General features: G+C 49.3%; 3 protein-coding genes across 4 annotated transcripts; 2 read left to right on the forward strand and 1 right to left on the reverse strand.

The window, feature by feature from the left end:
* Nucleotides 1-49: 49 nt before the first annotated feature.
* LOC132259429 (serine/threonine-protein kinase Tor) lies at nucleotides 50-8717 on the forward strand. Of its 2 annotated transcripts, none has more exons than XM_059757061.1 (6): nucleotides 50-201; nucleotides 288-996; nucleotides 1062-1237; nucleotides 1300-5747; nucleotides 5811-6740; nucleotides 7284-8717. In XM_059757061.1, exons 2-6 carry the CDS (start codon nucleotides 350-352, stop codon nucleotides 8472-8474), a joined length of 7392 nt encoding a protein of 2463 aa, XP_059613044.1. In that variant the 5' UTR covers nucleotides 50-201; nucleotides 288-349; the 3' UTR covers nucleotides 8475-8717. The 2 variants fall into 2 exon arrangements, with proteins under 2 accessions (XP_059613044.1, XP_059613045.1); XM_059757062.1 differs by having other exon boundaries at nucleotides 329-996.
* Nucleotides 8718-9006: 289 nt separating this feature from the next.
* On the reverse strand, nucleotides 9007-9692 carry LOC132259430 (cytidine deaminase-like). The gene is made up of 2 exons (XM_059757063.1): nucleotides 9588-9692; nucleotides 9007-9514 (listed from the first exon to the last, which is right to left on the reverse strand). The coding sequence occupies exons 1-2, from the start codon at nucleotides 9631-9633 to the stop codon at nucleotides 9120-9122; spliced, it is 441 nt and encodes a 146-aa protein (XP_059613046.1). The 5' UTR covers nucleotides 9634-9692; the 3' UTR covers nucleotides 9007-9119.
* Nucleotides 9693-11821: 2129 nt separating this feature from the next.
* LOC132259257 (protein giant) lies at nucleotides 11822-13682 on the forward strand. The gene is made up of 2 exons (XM_059756817.1): nucleotides 11822-12151; nucleotides 12637-13682. The coding sequence occupies exons 1-2, from the start codon at nucleotides 11822-11824 to the stop codon at nucleotides 13339-13341; spliced, it is 1035 nt and encodes a 344-aa protein (XP_059612800.1). The 3' UTR covers nucleotides 13342-13682.
* Nucleotides 13683-13926: the final 244 nt, after the last annotated feature.

Genomic DNA, 13926 nt, shown 5'->3' on the forward strand with positions numbered 1-13926 from the left:
GTTGTTTTTGGCGCGCTAACGGTGACTTTCGATGAATGCTGTCAGATACTGTGAGTGTTTTGTCGTCTGATTTTCACAAATTGTTTTGGTGCTGCATTTTTCCTCAAAATCTCGCAAAATACGCCTTTTCTCCGTCAGTAAACCACTGAAGATGCTTCCTTGGCCTCTGGGGAGCACTTTGCGTGTGTAATTTTGTCTGAAGTAAGTGTTTTTCAGCGTGAAATTCTGCTTTATTGTATGGAAAATTTCCTAACCACACTCTTTGACCTGTCTTCTGCGGAAAGCAGAGCACTTTTCACACCTGGAACTCCTTATCGCGTCTCCCCAGGGCAGAAATCTGTGCGAAACAATGTCCCACACAGTTCAGCAATTTGTCACGGGACTCAAGTCCCGGAATCGCGATGTGCAGAACAAAGCTGCCCAGGATTTGCTGCTGTTCGTGAAGACGGAACTCAGGGAGTTGCCTCAAGATGAGCCGAATCAGTTCTTCGACGAGTTCAACCACCACATCTTTGACATGGTCTCCAGTGCGGACTTGAATGAGAAGAAGGGCGGCGTTCTGGCCATCAAGTGCCTCATCAGTGGCGATGTGGTCAACACGACAACGAGAATCTCTCGGTACTCGAACAACCTGAGGAACTTGCTGCCCTCGAGCGATGTGTCAGTGATGGAGATTGCCGCCAAGACGCTGGTGAAGCTGGCTCTGCTGCCCGGATCGAAGGGCGCGGAGTCGTTTGAGTTTGACATCAAGAGGGCTTTCGAGTGGCTGGCCGAGGACAGGAATGAGGGGAAGCGTCATGCGGCGGTGATTGTGCTGAGGGAATTGGCTGTGGCCATGCCGACGTACTTTTATCAGCAGGTCGGACCCTTTTTCGATCACATCTTCAACGCCATTCGGGATCCGAAGCCAATCATTCGAGAGGGAGCCGGACAAGCGCTCAGGGCAACACTGATTGTGACTTGTCAGCGTGAGAATGTCAACAATAAGCCTCAATGGTGAGAAATCTGTTGGATTTGTTCCACAATATATGAGTTTTAATCTGTTTTCCATCGTGTTAAAGGTATAGAACGTGCTATGATGAGTCCCTGGTGTGCTTCGGAGAGGTTCCGCTGAAGGAGAAGGGCGTGACGAAGGACGACAGAGTGCACGGAGCCCTGATTGTTCTCAATGAAGTGATGAGATGCTCCAATTCGACGTGGGAGCGCAAATACAACTCACTCAAGTGTCTTCAACCAGGTGAGTTTATCGAGAGTGTCTCTAGATCTTGGCCTTGATGTGCTTCTTGTGCATTTTTTCAGAGCGCAAGAGGAGCATTTCTGAGGACTATTCACACATTTTCCCACGTTTCAAGGCGCCCTTCATTGACAAGTGGCACAATTCACCGCAGACAAGTTGGTATACGTACTCTTTCGAGTTGGACTGCAACTCGAAGGTGATGGGAAATGTGCAGGAATCGCTTGTCTGTCGACAGTTGGTGATGGAGAATTTCCAGGAGATTTGTATGAAAGTGATGGAACAGAGGATTTCACGATCTTTCCACGTGCAGCAGATACTTTTGTCCATCTTGCCTCGCTTGGCTGCCTTCAATCGGGAGATTTTCGTGCAAAACTACCTGAATGACACGATAATCTATCTGCTGAATATCATCAGGAACAAGGAAAAGGCGTCGAGCATAGCGTATACAACACTGGGATCAATTTCTGTGGCTGTAGAGAAGGACATTGAGAAGTTCCTGCCGCGCATCATGAAGATCGTGAAGGTGGCACTGCCGGTGGCCAAAGAAGTGACCAGCAAGAAGAAGATCTCCTTCGATTCGGCCGTGTTTGTGTGCATCACAATGCTGGGACATGCCGTCAAGGGTACAATTACGCAGGATGTGAAGGAGATGCTGGACTCGATGTTCGCCACGGGCTTGAGTCCGGGCTTGACGATTTGCCTGAGGGAACTGGCAGAGGATGTGCCACAGCTGAAGCCGGAGATCACGGAGGGTCTGCTGAGGATGCTGTCGCAGGTGTTGATGAACAAGAAGAGCCACCAGACAGCCACTTGGGGCACGCCCAAGCATAACATTGCGGCACAGTTTGCTTCTCTCACCGTCACTCCGGATGCACCAGCGCCGGACTCGGCCACAATTGTGCTGGCGCTGAAGACGCTGGGGACATTTGACTTCGAGGAGCATCGATTGCTGGAGTTTGTACAGCGCTGTGCCGATCACTTTCTGTGCCACGATCAGCAGGAGATCCGGCTGGAAGCGGTGCAGACGTGCAGTCGCCTGCTGAAGGTGGCGATTCAGTCCACGGACACGAATAGCGTGTGTGAGACGCTGAAGCAGACTGTGGCCAATGTGCTGGACAAGCTGCTGGTGGTGGGCATCACAGATGTGGATCCGAATGTGCGGCTGAGGGTGCTCAGGTGTCTGGATGACACATTCGACTCGCAATTGGCGCTGCCAGAGTCACTGAGTGCCCTTCTGATCACACTGAACGATGAGGTGTTTGAGATTAGGGAACTTGCGATCATCACAATTGGTCGTCTGTCGGCCATGAATCCGGCTTACGTGATGCCGAGCTTGAGGAAGACTCTGGTTCAGCTGCTGACGGAGCTGGAGCACTCGGGAATGAGCAGGAATAAGGAGCAGAGCGCCCGAATGTTGGACCACTTGATTGTCAACACGCCGAAAATCATCTCGGCCTACATGAGACCCATTCTGGGCATCCTCGTGCCGAAGCTGAAGGAGCCAGATTCGAATCCGGGCGTGGTGCTGAACGTCCTGAGGGCGATTGGGGACCTGGCGGAGGTGAATGGCGGCAGCTGCGAGATGGAGAAGTGGGCCGATGAGCTGCTGACGATTCTGCTGGACTTGCTGAGTGATTCGGGATCACCGGACAAGAGGGGTGTGGCTCTGTGGACGCTTGGGCAATTGGTTGGCGCCACTGGACGTGTGGTGACGCCGTACTACAAGTATCCCTTCCTCATTGATATCCTGATAAACTTCCTGAAGACAGAACAGCAGCCGTCGATACGACGGGAGACGATTAAGGTGCTGGGACTTCTGGGTGCGCTGGATCCGTACAAGCATAAGATGAATAAGGGCCTGATTGATGGGCAGCAGGACAACATATTGATTTCCGTGTCGGACCTGAAGTCCGATGAGCACACGGATCTCTCCACGGCGGAGATGCTGGTGAATATGGGCAATCAACTGGATGAATACTATCCGGCCGTGGCGATTGCCACGCTCATGAGGATCCTCAGGGATCCCACGTTGGCGCAGCATCACACGAGCGTCGTACAGGCTGTCACGTTCATCTTCAAGAGTTTGGGCATCAAGTGTGTCCCGTATCTATCGCAAGTTCTGCCCAGTTTGCTGGGTAATGTCCGGACGGCGGATATGAATCTGAAGGAGTTCCTGTTCCAGCAACTGTCCATACTCATTGAGATTGTGAAGCAGCACATCATCAGCTACATGGAGGACATCTTCAAGTTGATAAAGGAGTTCTGGACAATCAATACACCACTCCAGGCGACATTGATCAATCTGGTGGAGAAGATTGCCATCGCTTTGGGGTGTGAATTCAAGGTCTACCTGTCCCAGCTCATGCCACAAATCCTCAGAGTGTTTTCCCATGACACTTCCAAAGACAGGATTGTGACGGTGAAGTTGATGCAGGCGCTGCAGAAGTTCGGCAATAACCTCGATGACTATCTTCACCTGATAATTCCGCCTATTGTGAAGCTGTTCGATCCTCAGGACACTCCGCAGAGTGTGTGTGTGGTCGCCCTGGAGACCATCAACTATCTGGCGGGCATTTTGGACTTCACGGGCTTCTCGTCACGCATCATTCACGCCCTGGTGCGCACTCTCGACTCCAGTCCTGACCTCCGGCCGGCAGCGATGCAAGCTCTGTGCGCTCTTGTTATTCAGCTGGGGAAGAAGTATCTGGTCTTCGTGCCGCTTGTTCATCGTGTGATGGTGAAGCATCAGATTCTGTGTGTGGAGTATGACAAGCTCATTCCAAAGATTCAGAGCAACACGACAGTGTGTCTGGACGATGAGTTCCGGCTGAGACAGGCGAGATTCAAGAATCGCGAAGTCACCCTGAGCTGCAGTGACACGAATACCATCAAGAAGCTCCACGTGCAGGCGTCGGGATTGGAAGTGGCGTGGCAGGCGGCGCGACGAGTGTCCAAAGACGATTGGCTTGAGTGGCTGAGACAGCTGAGCATTGGTTTGCTGAAGGAATCCCAGAGTCCTGCGCTGAGATCGTGTCGAACTCTTGCACACAACTACAATCAATTGCTGAGGGATCTGTTCAATGCGGCCTTTGTCTCGTGCTGGACGGAGTTGAATGATGACAAGAAGAAGGCACTGGCTGAGAGTCTACAGCGTGCCTTGATGGTGCCCGATCTGCCGGAGATCACGCAAACCATTCTCAATTTGGCTGAGTTCATGGAGCACTGCGACAAGGAGCATTTCCCCATTGATCCTCGTCTGCTCGGCGAGAGAGCGATGGAGTGTCGAGCGTACGCCAAGGCGCTGCATTACAAAGAGCGAGAGTTTCACAGCAACAAGAATCATCAAGTCTACGAGTCACTGATTCACATCAACAACAAGTTGCAGCAGAAGGAAGCGGCTGAGGGATTGCTGGAGTTTGTCACGGCAAATTCCCATGCTGGTGAGGACATAAAGATCCAGGTGCGATGGCTGGAGAAGCTCCATAGCTGGGATAAGGCGCTGGATGCGTATCGCAAAGAGTTGAAGACGACACCGGATCATGCGGATTTGATACTGGGTGAGATGCGCTGCCTGGAGGCGATGGGCGAGTGGGAGGAGCTGGGAAAGGTGGTGAACGACAAGTGGGAGACCTTGGGCGAGGAGGGACAGAGTCGAGCTGGTCGACTGGCCGCTGTGGCAACGTGGGGATTGCAGGATTGGGAGAGGATGCACGAGTACGTGAGCTGTATTCCCGAGGACACGCAAGATGGGGCTTTCTATCGTGCCGTCCTGTCTGTGCACTATGAGAACTACGAGAATGCCCAGCGACTGATCGATCAGACTCGCGATCTCCTGGACACGGAACTCACGGCGATGGCTGGAGAGTCGTATGAGCGTGCCTATGGTGCGATGGTGTGTGTTCAGATGCTTGCAGAGCTGGAGGAAGTGATTCAGTATAAACTTGTGCCGGAGCGGAGGCAGACCATCAAGGAGATGTGGTGGAAGAGGCTTCAGGGTGGTCAGAGACTCGTGGAGGATTGGCAGAGGATTATACAAGTGCACTCTCTGGTGGTTAGTCCGCAGGAGGATGTGCACACGTGGCTGAAATATGCGTCGCTGTGCAGGAAGAGTAGCTCTTTGAAGCTGTCAGAGAAGACTCTAGTCATGCTTCTCCACACGGATCCCAATGAGAATCCAGACGCTCCGCTGCCGATCAATCAACCTCACGTGACATTCGCCTACATCAAGCATATGTGGATGATGGACAGGAAGGACAAGGCCTATGAGCAGCTCAAGTGGTTCGTCAATACGTACAGTGTGCAGAACAACTGTGCCAATGGTGAGGAAGTGCCGGAGGACAACAGAAGACTCCTGGCCAGATGCTATATGCGTCTCGGGCTGTGGCAGAATACAATTGAGGGCATTACGGATGCTTCGGTGAAGGGAATCCTCTCATCGTACGAGCAGGCGACCAAGCATGATCCGAGTTGGTACAAGGCTTGGCATTCGTGGGCCTACATGAACTTCAAGGTGAGGAGAATGTAATAATTTAGTGTTTATTTGAATTTACACTGATGTTGGATATTTTTGCAGGTGATTCAATCGCAGAAGCATCAGTTGGACAGTCAAACCAATGACATGGCGAGGATTCAGAAGGAGAAGCAGATCATCGATCAGTACGCCGTGCCCGCAGTGGCGGGCTTCTTCCAGTCCATCAATCTGTCGCAGGGCAACTCCTTGCAGGACACACTGCGTCTGCTGACCCTCTGGTTTGACTACGGTCAGTATGCGGAGGTTTTCGAGGCTCTGGTGGAGGGCATGAGGATCATTGAGATCAACACGTGGCTGCAAGTGATTCCGCAGCTGATTGCGCGCATTGACACGAATAGAAATCTCGTGGGACAGCTGATTCACCAATTGCTAATCGACATCGGCAAGAGCCATCCTCAGGCGCTGGTTTATCCCTTGACAGTGGCCTCCAAATCTGCCTCGGTGGCGCGCAAGAAGGCCGCGCACAAGATCCTGCAGTCACTCTGCGAGCACTCGCCCACACTGGTGGAGCAGGCGATGATGTGCAGCGATGAGCTGATCAGGGTGGCCATTCTGTGGCATGAGCAGTGGCACGAGGGTCTGGAGGAGGCGTCAAGGTTGTACTTTGGGGAGCGTAACATTAAGGGTATGTTTGACACGCTGGAGCCGCTGCACGCGATGCTGGAGCGCGGCCCGCAGACACTCAAGGAGACGTCATTCAACCAGGCGTACGGACGCGATCTGACGGAAGCTCTGGAGTGGTGTCAGCACTACAAGATGTCTGGCAATATAAGGGACTTGAATCAGGCGTGGGATCTCTACTATCACGTCTTCAGGCGAATCTCGCGGCAATTGCCGCAGCTGACATCGCTGGAGCTTCAGTATGTCAGCCCAAAGTTGCTGGCGTGCAAGGATTTGGAGCTCGCCGTGCCGGGAAGCTACAGTCCAGGACAGGAGTTGATTCGTATTTCGCAGTTCCAGATCAATTTGCAGGTGAGTCAATGAGCATATAATCATAATTTCGAGTGTCACTTGTAATAATGTGTGCAAAGTACTTATCTTTGTTCAAATATTTATTTAGAAAGTCTGAATGATTTCTTATTGATTTCATTTGACAAACATAGACAAGTTTTTTGGGCATTTTATCCACCTCTTGAGTGATATTGATCAATTAGGCGCCATCTTTATGTGTTGACAATTTGGATAAGGTTTAGATGAGAAAAAGAAAAAAAAATTATAAAACTGTCCACCTGAAATTTATCAATATTGATAAGAGAGAAGAAAATCGGATGATTTTGTTAAATATATTTTTGTCACGTAGACTGTTTTCATCGGTGATTTCCCTAAAGTTTTGACTCGATTGTGCGTAATGTGGAAAAAAGGGGAAAATTTACGATAATTCTCTGGTCATTAATTACTGAGATTGCATTAATCAAATTCCAAGAACTTATTAAGTCGGGATTTATGACATTTTCTTATCGAGAATGTGTGTTTTTTTTTGTGAGCTAATTTTGCATTTCATGTGTTTTTTTTTAGGTAATCACATCGAAGCAGCGACCCAGAAAATTGTGCATTCGCGGCTCAAATGGCAAGGATTACATGTTTCTGCTGAAGGGACACGAGGACTTGCGACAGGATGAGAGGGTGATGCAGCTGTTCGGACTGGTGAATACTCTTCTGCTAAATGATCCGGACACCTTCAGGCGCAATTTGACCATTCAGCGCTACGCGGTGATTCCGCTGAGCACGAACTCTGGGCTGATTGGATGGGTGCCACACTGCGATACGCTTCACACTCTGATCCGGGACTATCGGGAGAAGCAGAAGAAGTTGCTGAACATTGAGCACCGCACAATGCTGCGAATGGCGCCGGATTATGATCACTTGATGCTGATGCAGAAGGTGGAGGTGTTTGAGTATGCGCTGGAGGACTCGGATGGGGATGATTTGGCGCGATTGCTGTGGCTGAAGAGTCCGTCGTCGGAGGTGTGGTTCGACAGGAGGACAAACTACACGAGATCGTTGGCTGTGATGTCGATGGTGGGCTACATTCTGGGCCTGGGCGATCGACATCCGTCGAATTTGATGCTGGACCGGCTGAGTGGGAAGATTTTGCACATTGACTTTGGCGATTGCTTCGAAGTGGCGATGACGAGGGAGAAATTCCCAGAGAAGATTCCCTTCCGGCTCACGCGGATGCTGATCAATGCGATGGAAGTGACGGGAATTGAGGGAACGTACAGACGGACGTGCGAGAGTGTGATGACGGTGCTGAGGAAGAATAAGGACAGTCTGATGGCGGTGTTGGAGGCTTTTGTGTATGATCCGCTGCTCAATTGGCGTCTGTTGGACACGAAGATTGACAAGGGGAGGCGCTCGAAGACGGCAATTGATGTCACTGGCGGCGCAATGGACAGTTTGGGTGGCAGTGCTGATGACACGATTGATCTGCTGAGCATTGGGAATCAGAATGCCAAGGCGGCGAAGGTGGGACAGGTGGAGTCGACGGGCAATGAGGCGAATGGAGCGTGTCTGCCGCCGCCGACAGAGGCGACAAACAAGAAGGCTCGCATGATTGTTGATCGTGTGAAGCAGAAACTCACTGGAAATGACTTTCCCAATCAGGATGCGATTAGTGTGCAGAAGCAAGTGGATTTGCTGATTCAACAGGCGACAAATAACGAGAACCTCTGTCAATGCTACATCGGATGGTGTCCATTCTGGTAGATTTTATTCACACTTCTTTGCCACCACGAAGCTTCCACGCTGCAAATGCGCCCAAAGGCAAATCACGTGAGCATCTTTTTACCTTATTTTGTGCTAGATTTGTTGTGAGGAGATTTATGATAAGAGACCTTTTTCGTAAATAAAGATTATTGAGTAGATAATATGCAAGTGATTTCTTTGAAAAGTGCATTGGCTCTGATGTCATTATTTAGAGAACATATTTCTTAATAATTCCCTCAAGATCACAAACTTTCATGTTTATTGACTCACCATGAGATGAACGACTTTGAATTATGGCTGTGGGAGCATTTAGCAGTGGCATTATGTGTATGCAATGTTTGTAATCGCTTTTCCCAGAGTGATAAGAGCAATAATTCGAGAAATCGTAAAGTGTTTCGTGCCCGAAAACACTGATAAGAGCGTTAAAAGTCTCTTTCCCCCATCAAACGGAAATCTTATCGATCTCACCTCTTGATTTTCCCCCAAGATTGTGATCCGCCAAAGTGCAGTTTGTGGGTGAATTCCAAAGAAATCTTGATCGCAACAGTGATTTTTTATTTCATAAAAAATCCATTCGTCAGCAGGTAGGAAAAGAACAACTCTTTGGAATAGGCTCTGTGCTAACGTGTGCCCATTGCAGGTGCACTAGGACCACTGGAAGCGATGGGGCAGCAGCTGGAAGAGCGACGTGACCATCACATTGACGGCAGCCGGTTTGGCTACGTAGATTGTGATGTCTTTATCGGCGAACTCCGATAAGAATTCACGACACACGCCACAGGGTGTCGTGAAGGACTTCTCCTGCTGACCCACCACGGCCACTGCACTGAACTCGCGGAAGCCCTCGCTGATGGCTTTGGCCGCGGCGGTGCGCTCGGCGCAGATGCACGGCGTGTAGGTGCTGGTCTCGATGTTGCAGCCAGTGAAGATGCGCCCGCAGGGCGTCCGAATTGCCGCTCCCACCGCGAACTTGCTGTACGGACAGTAGGCCTTCTTCCTCACCTCGATTGCCGCCTCGATGAGCTCCTGATTGGCCGGGCCTGCAAGTGGCGCGAAAAGGGACGTGGATCAGCCGTTGGGTGGGGTGAGTGCCATTCAAATTTTGTGCCTTACTCAGAGTCTTAAACTCTACCGTCGTGACTTTGTCGCTGTCGCCCATTGTTTGTGTACTTCTCCTCTCGAGAGCTCGTGATTGACTAAACAAGGTTTATCGCCACGGCCACTACGCTCGGTGCAAATTCCACACGAGCGCACAGCCAGCACTTCTGGCATGCGAGAGGCGCTTATTTCGGAGATTATACTTTCGAGCGGGAAAGTCGATGGCGCCAAACTTGCCGCGCCGCACAGCAAACATGGCTCTTGACTGTGTGGAAATTCATTGCACGCCCCAGAATTCGCTCTGCATTGTGGAATTCTGTAATGACTTTTTAATTCCACACTAATGGAGAGGGTGTCAAGTCCCTCTTGGGGACACGCGGAAGGGGTGGGAAAATGCAAATTCTCCCTGGCTAATGGTTTTCCACACTGGCCGCTGACTTGCCGTGAAAGACGACACAGGGTTTCCCCGCGTGAGGCGATTACACGACTCTCGGTGTCTCCTATGATTTTCTCATGGGCCAATGGGTCTTTAATGGGCCTGGATGTACTGTTATGTGGCTCTGGTGCCAAAGTGCATCTGCAAACACACTGTGGAAAGATCATCTCGTCTTTTGGGTATGTTTTCAAAAAGGGTAAGAATGTGAGCACCGTTTTCTGAGCTCACTCACTTTTGCCTGTGGCAAGAGAGAAAAATGACTGTTCATCTGGATTTGGAAGGTGGATTTGATGAAATAACGCTCAGAGAATTGAACAGATATGCAATAGCAAAAAATGTCGCATCATTCAGAGCAATATGCTTTAAAGGACAGCGAAAATTGAATCTTTTTTCAGTCCTTCTCCTTATTTTTTCGCGTATTTCTTGTCTCATTTATTGCCTCACATCTTAAACTCTTTCAAACACATCAATTTAAGTTTCATTCTTAAGAATTATCCCTAAAAGTCTGATACTCAGATTTTTTCTCTCTAAGTGTTCTCCCTACAAGATCTTTTTAACACTCTAATTTCCATCTTCGAACCTTAAACTTCTGCCAAAAAGTCTTCCTTTACTTGGGAGGTGGCGAGGCTTAAAATAGTGTTTGAAAAAGGAAATTGCACGCAATTCATATCGATGAATGGGAAGAACTTACAGACACTTCAAAGTAGTTAATAACTGCCTCAGATTTAAGGATCGACAAGCTGTCTATTGTTGGTCTGAAACCAGGTTTTCATTTGCACAAGTCTGTGAAATTAATCAGAAACCATTCAGTCTCTGTTCTCTTGTCTACAAGATGAAAAGCCGACGCAATTTGCAATTTAGGAGAATGTCTTACAAGATGGTTAAATTATGAGGTAAATTAGGCACTGTAGAATTACGGAAGATTATGTAAAACTGAATCTACATTTCACAGGTAATTGAGGATTGTATTTAAGAAACGATCAGTGAGAAAGTAAACTCGTTCAAGTTAAGTCTTGGTTCTTTACCTGAGTAGTCTAAATTGCCATCTTCCAGGTATACTTGAACCCTCTCCACGCAAGCACTCTGCCGAGTTTCTTGCACTCTCACTGCCAATTTTCGCATACAAGTGAAATTGTACAATAGAGACCGAAAATGTCCAACCCTTTTCGGTCCCTTCTCCATCCCACTCCCACTCTTGCACTCCCTTGGGACCCCGAGAGTGTGGTCAGGAGTGTGATCTGGGCAGTCCTGCTCGTTTTGGGTGAATCTGCGGACGAGAGTGTTGCGAAGCGTTGCGAAATGTGCATATATTGGTCTATCGCCCATTGACCAAAATTTCTGCAATGTATTTATCTATAAATGCAACATTTTTGGTCACTTTGTGGTCAGTTGTGTGCAAAGTGTTGAGACGTTAACGACAGTCGCCAATGTTTGAGGAGTGAGAGGAACATTTTCTTCGACTCTCTCGTGGTGTGTATTCTGTCTTGGCGGCGTTTGTGTGTGCGCGCCCGATTTTCCGGGAGAGTGAGCTTGCTGGGGACACTGAGGGTGGCAGTGGAGCAGAATCACGGCAAATAGGACATCATGAGTCGCTCGAGAATGGAGGAGGGGTCGACTCAAGGTAGCTATCTTGTGCTTCCTCAAGAGTGAACTCTTTTTTCCATGTCAAGGCATTGATTGAAAATTGAAAATTGAGACATTCAATATTCTTGAGCACCGAGAGTGACTTCCTCTCTCTCGCCTGTGTGCGCCTTTTTCCCAACCGTCAAGATGTGTGCTATTTGTCTTCACTGCGTCCCTTTCCTCTCTTTCCATGACCACCTCCGCGCGCCGCCCGCCAGTGGAGAAGAATGTGTACGGATCATTTGAGAAGAGGGAAAGTTTAGATAGTTCCCCGCAATCCGTCGTGCTGGATCTGTCGTGCCGGAGGAATTCGGTGGAGACTGGGCTGCACACCCCATCGCCGCCCACAGAATCGATTATGTCGACCGAGGACGCCTCGCCGAGCTCCCATGGGCCACAAATGGTGCACGGAATAGCGCCGGATTGTCGACGGCAGATCATCGATGAGTTCTTCATGGCGGTGAAGCGAAAGAGGAGCTCTTCTATTGAGCACCAGCAGCTCTACAGAGCGCCAACAAAGGTACGGATAAATGCTTCCTGATACTCCCCCTCATGGTGTTTGTCATACAGCGCATTTCCCATGAAAAGGATGCTCGCATGTGATGATAGTTGGCTAAAGTGACTCTTTCGCACTGCCAAAAGAGCAGAGATTGCGATGTAGCGATATTTGGAGCTTTATTGGGAATTAAATGATTATTAATGCTTGCCGACAAGGGCGTAGGTGAAAATTGACTGACTAAATTTCACTATATTATACTCGATTCTATAGCTTTGTGGAAGGATAAAGTGATGTTCGGGCGCAAGAATTAATGTGATAGCATGATATTGGGGCACAAAATGCCACTTAATTCTAGTTTGTGCAAGAAACCGCTTAAGTAATCCCATTTTCCCCGTGATTTTCAACTTTATACCGTTTAAATCCTGGACTACGCCTATGCTTTGGGGCATTTTCCTCTTGAATGAGAGAAATATTTCAATGTGAAATTTGTCTATTCTACACCGAAGGTGAGGCTCTTCAACGACACAATGACTCCCGATGATGAGGAAAGCTATCACGCACAGCCTTCGGACATGATTGCCCAACGTGAGCAGTCCGGCAATGGTTACATCATACACAAAGCGGCATTCCACAAATCCAGACACTCGAGCGTGGACTCTCCCTACGAGTCTGAGCCCATCGAGGTCTCCTTCCCGCCGTCTCTCTGTCCCGTCGACTCTGCGGCTGCCGCGACGCCGCGGGATCGCAAGGCCGTGCGTCCCTTCAAGGCCTACCCGCGCGATCCACTCACCATCGCCTCCGCCGTGACGACAACGGACGCCTATCTGGACACTCAATCCACCGCCAAGTATGCGGAGTTCAGGCAGCGGATGCTGCAGCAGATGCACGACGCCTACGGCGGCCAGAGGACGCTCTCCAACCCCAAGATGCGGCGCTACAGCGTGAAGAAGAGCCCCGAGGACCCGCACAAGGCGCCCGACGGTGGAGTGCTGGGAATGGTGAAGGACGAGGCTTACCTCGAGCGCCGCATGAAGAACAACGCCGCGGCGAAGAAGTCACGAGACCGTCGGCGCATCAAAGAGGACGAGATTGCCATCAGGGCGGCCTTCCTGGAGCGCGAGAACATCGAGCTGAAGTTCGAGCTGGCGTCCACGAGGAAGCAACTGGCCATGTACGAAATGAGTCAGAATCCGTGCGAATTACCTCACTGAGAGTTAAGGCTGTTGTGATAAATTGCAAATCGAAGGGGAAAAAAATCACCTTCGGCAAAATTTCCCAACACAATTTTGGGGAAAATTTGCAATGAACGGAGGAGAAAATGTAATCAAAAAGATATGTAATGTTTGGTGCAAAGTGGTAATGCAACCGTTTTACCTCAGGTTTCAAGTCAATTTTAGAGTGAAAGTTTTGTTGAAGACACAGAGAGAGAAAGAGAGAAAATGTATTTAATCTTAGGTTGCGAAAGATTTGACTTTAGAGACAGATAAGACAGAGTGTTTCGGATTTTTGATAAGCCTCAGAGACAAAGACAATAAAGAGAGCAAGAGTTTTGCCAGGAAATGGAATGCGTTTCAATTGGGAAAATGATGTGGTTTCACATCCAAGACATCTTCTATCTGCTCGATATTTTGAATAAATCGAGATATGAAATGCATAACCAAAACCTCACTTGCAGCATGATTTCCGCTTTGGCAAACTTATGAATCACATCTGCTGGAAACCATCAGTTTCAAACCCGAAGATGTTGAGAGTTGGGGGATTTCACATCACAACTCTTCGTTTTCTGCAATCGATTG

This window comes from Phlebotomus argentipes, unplaced genomic scaffold, assembly GCF_947086385.1.
Source record: "Phlebotomus argentipes unplaced genomic scaffold, Phlebotomus argentipes genome assembly scaffold_18, whole genome shotgun sequence".
NCBI lineage: Eukaryota > Metazoa > Arthropoda > Insecta > Diptera > Psychodidae > Phlebotomus > Phlebotomus argentipes.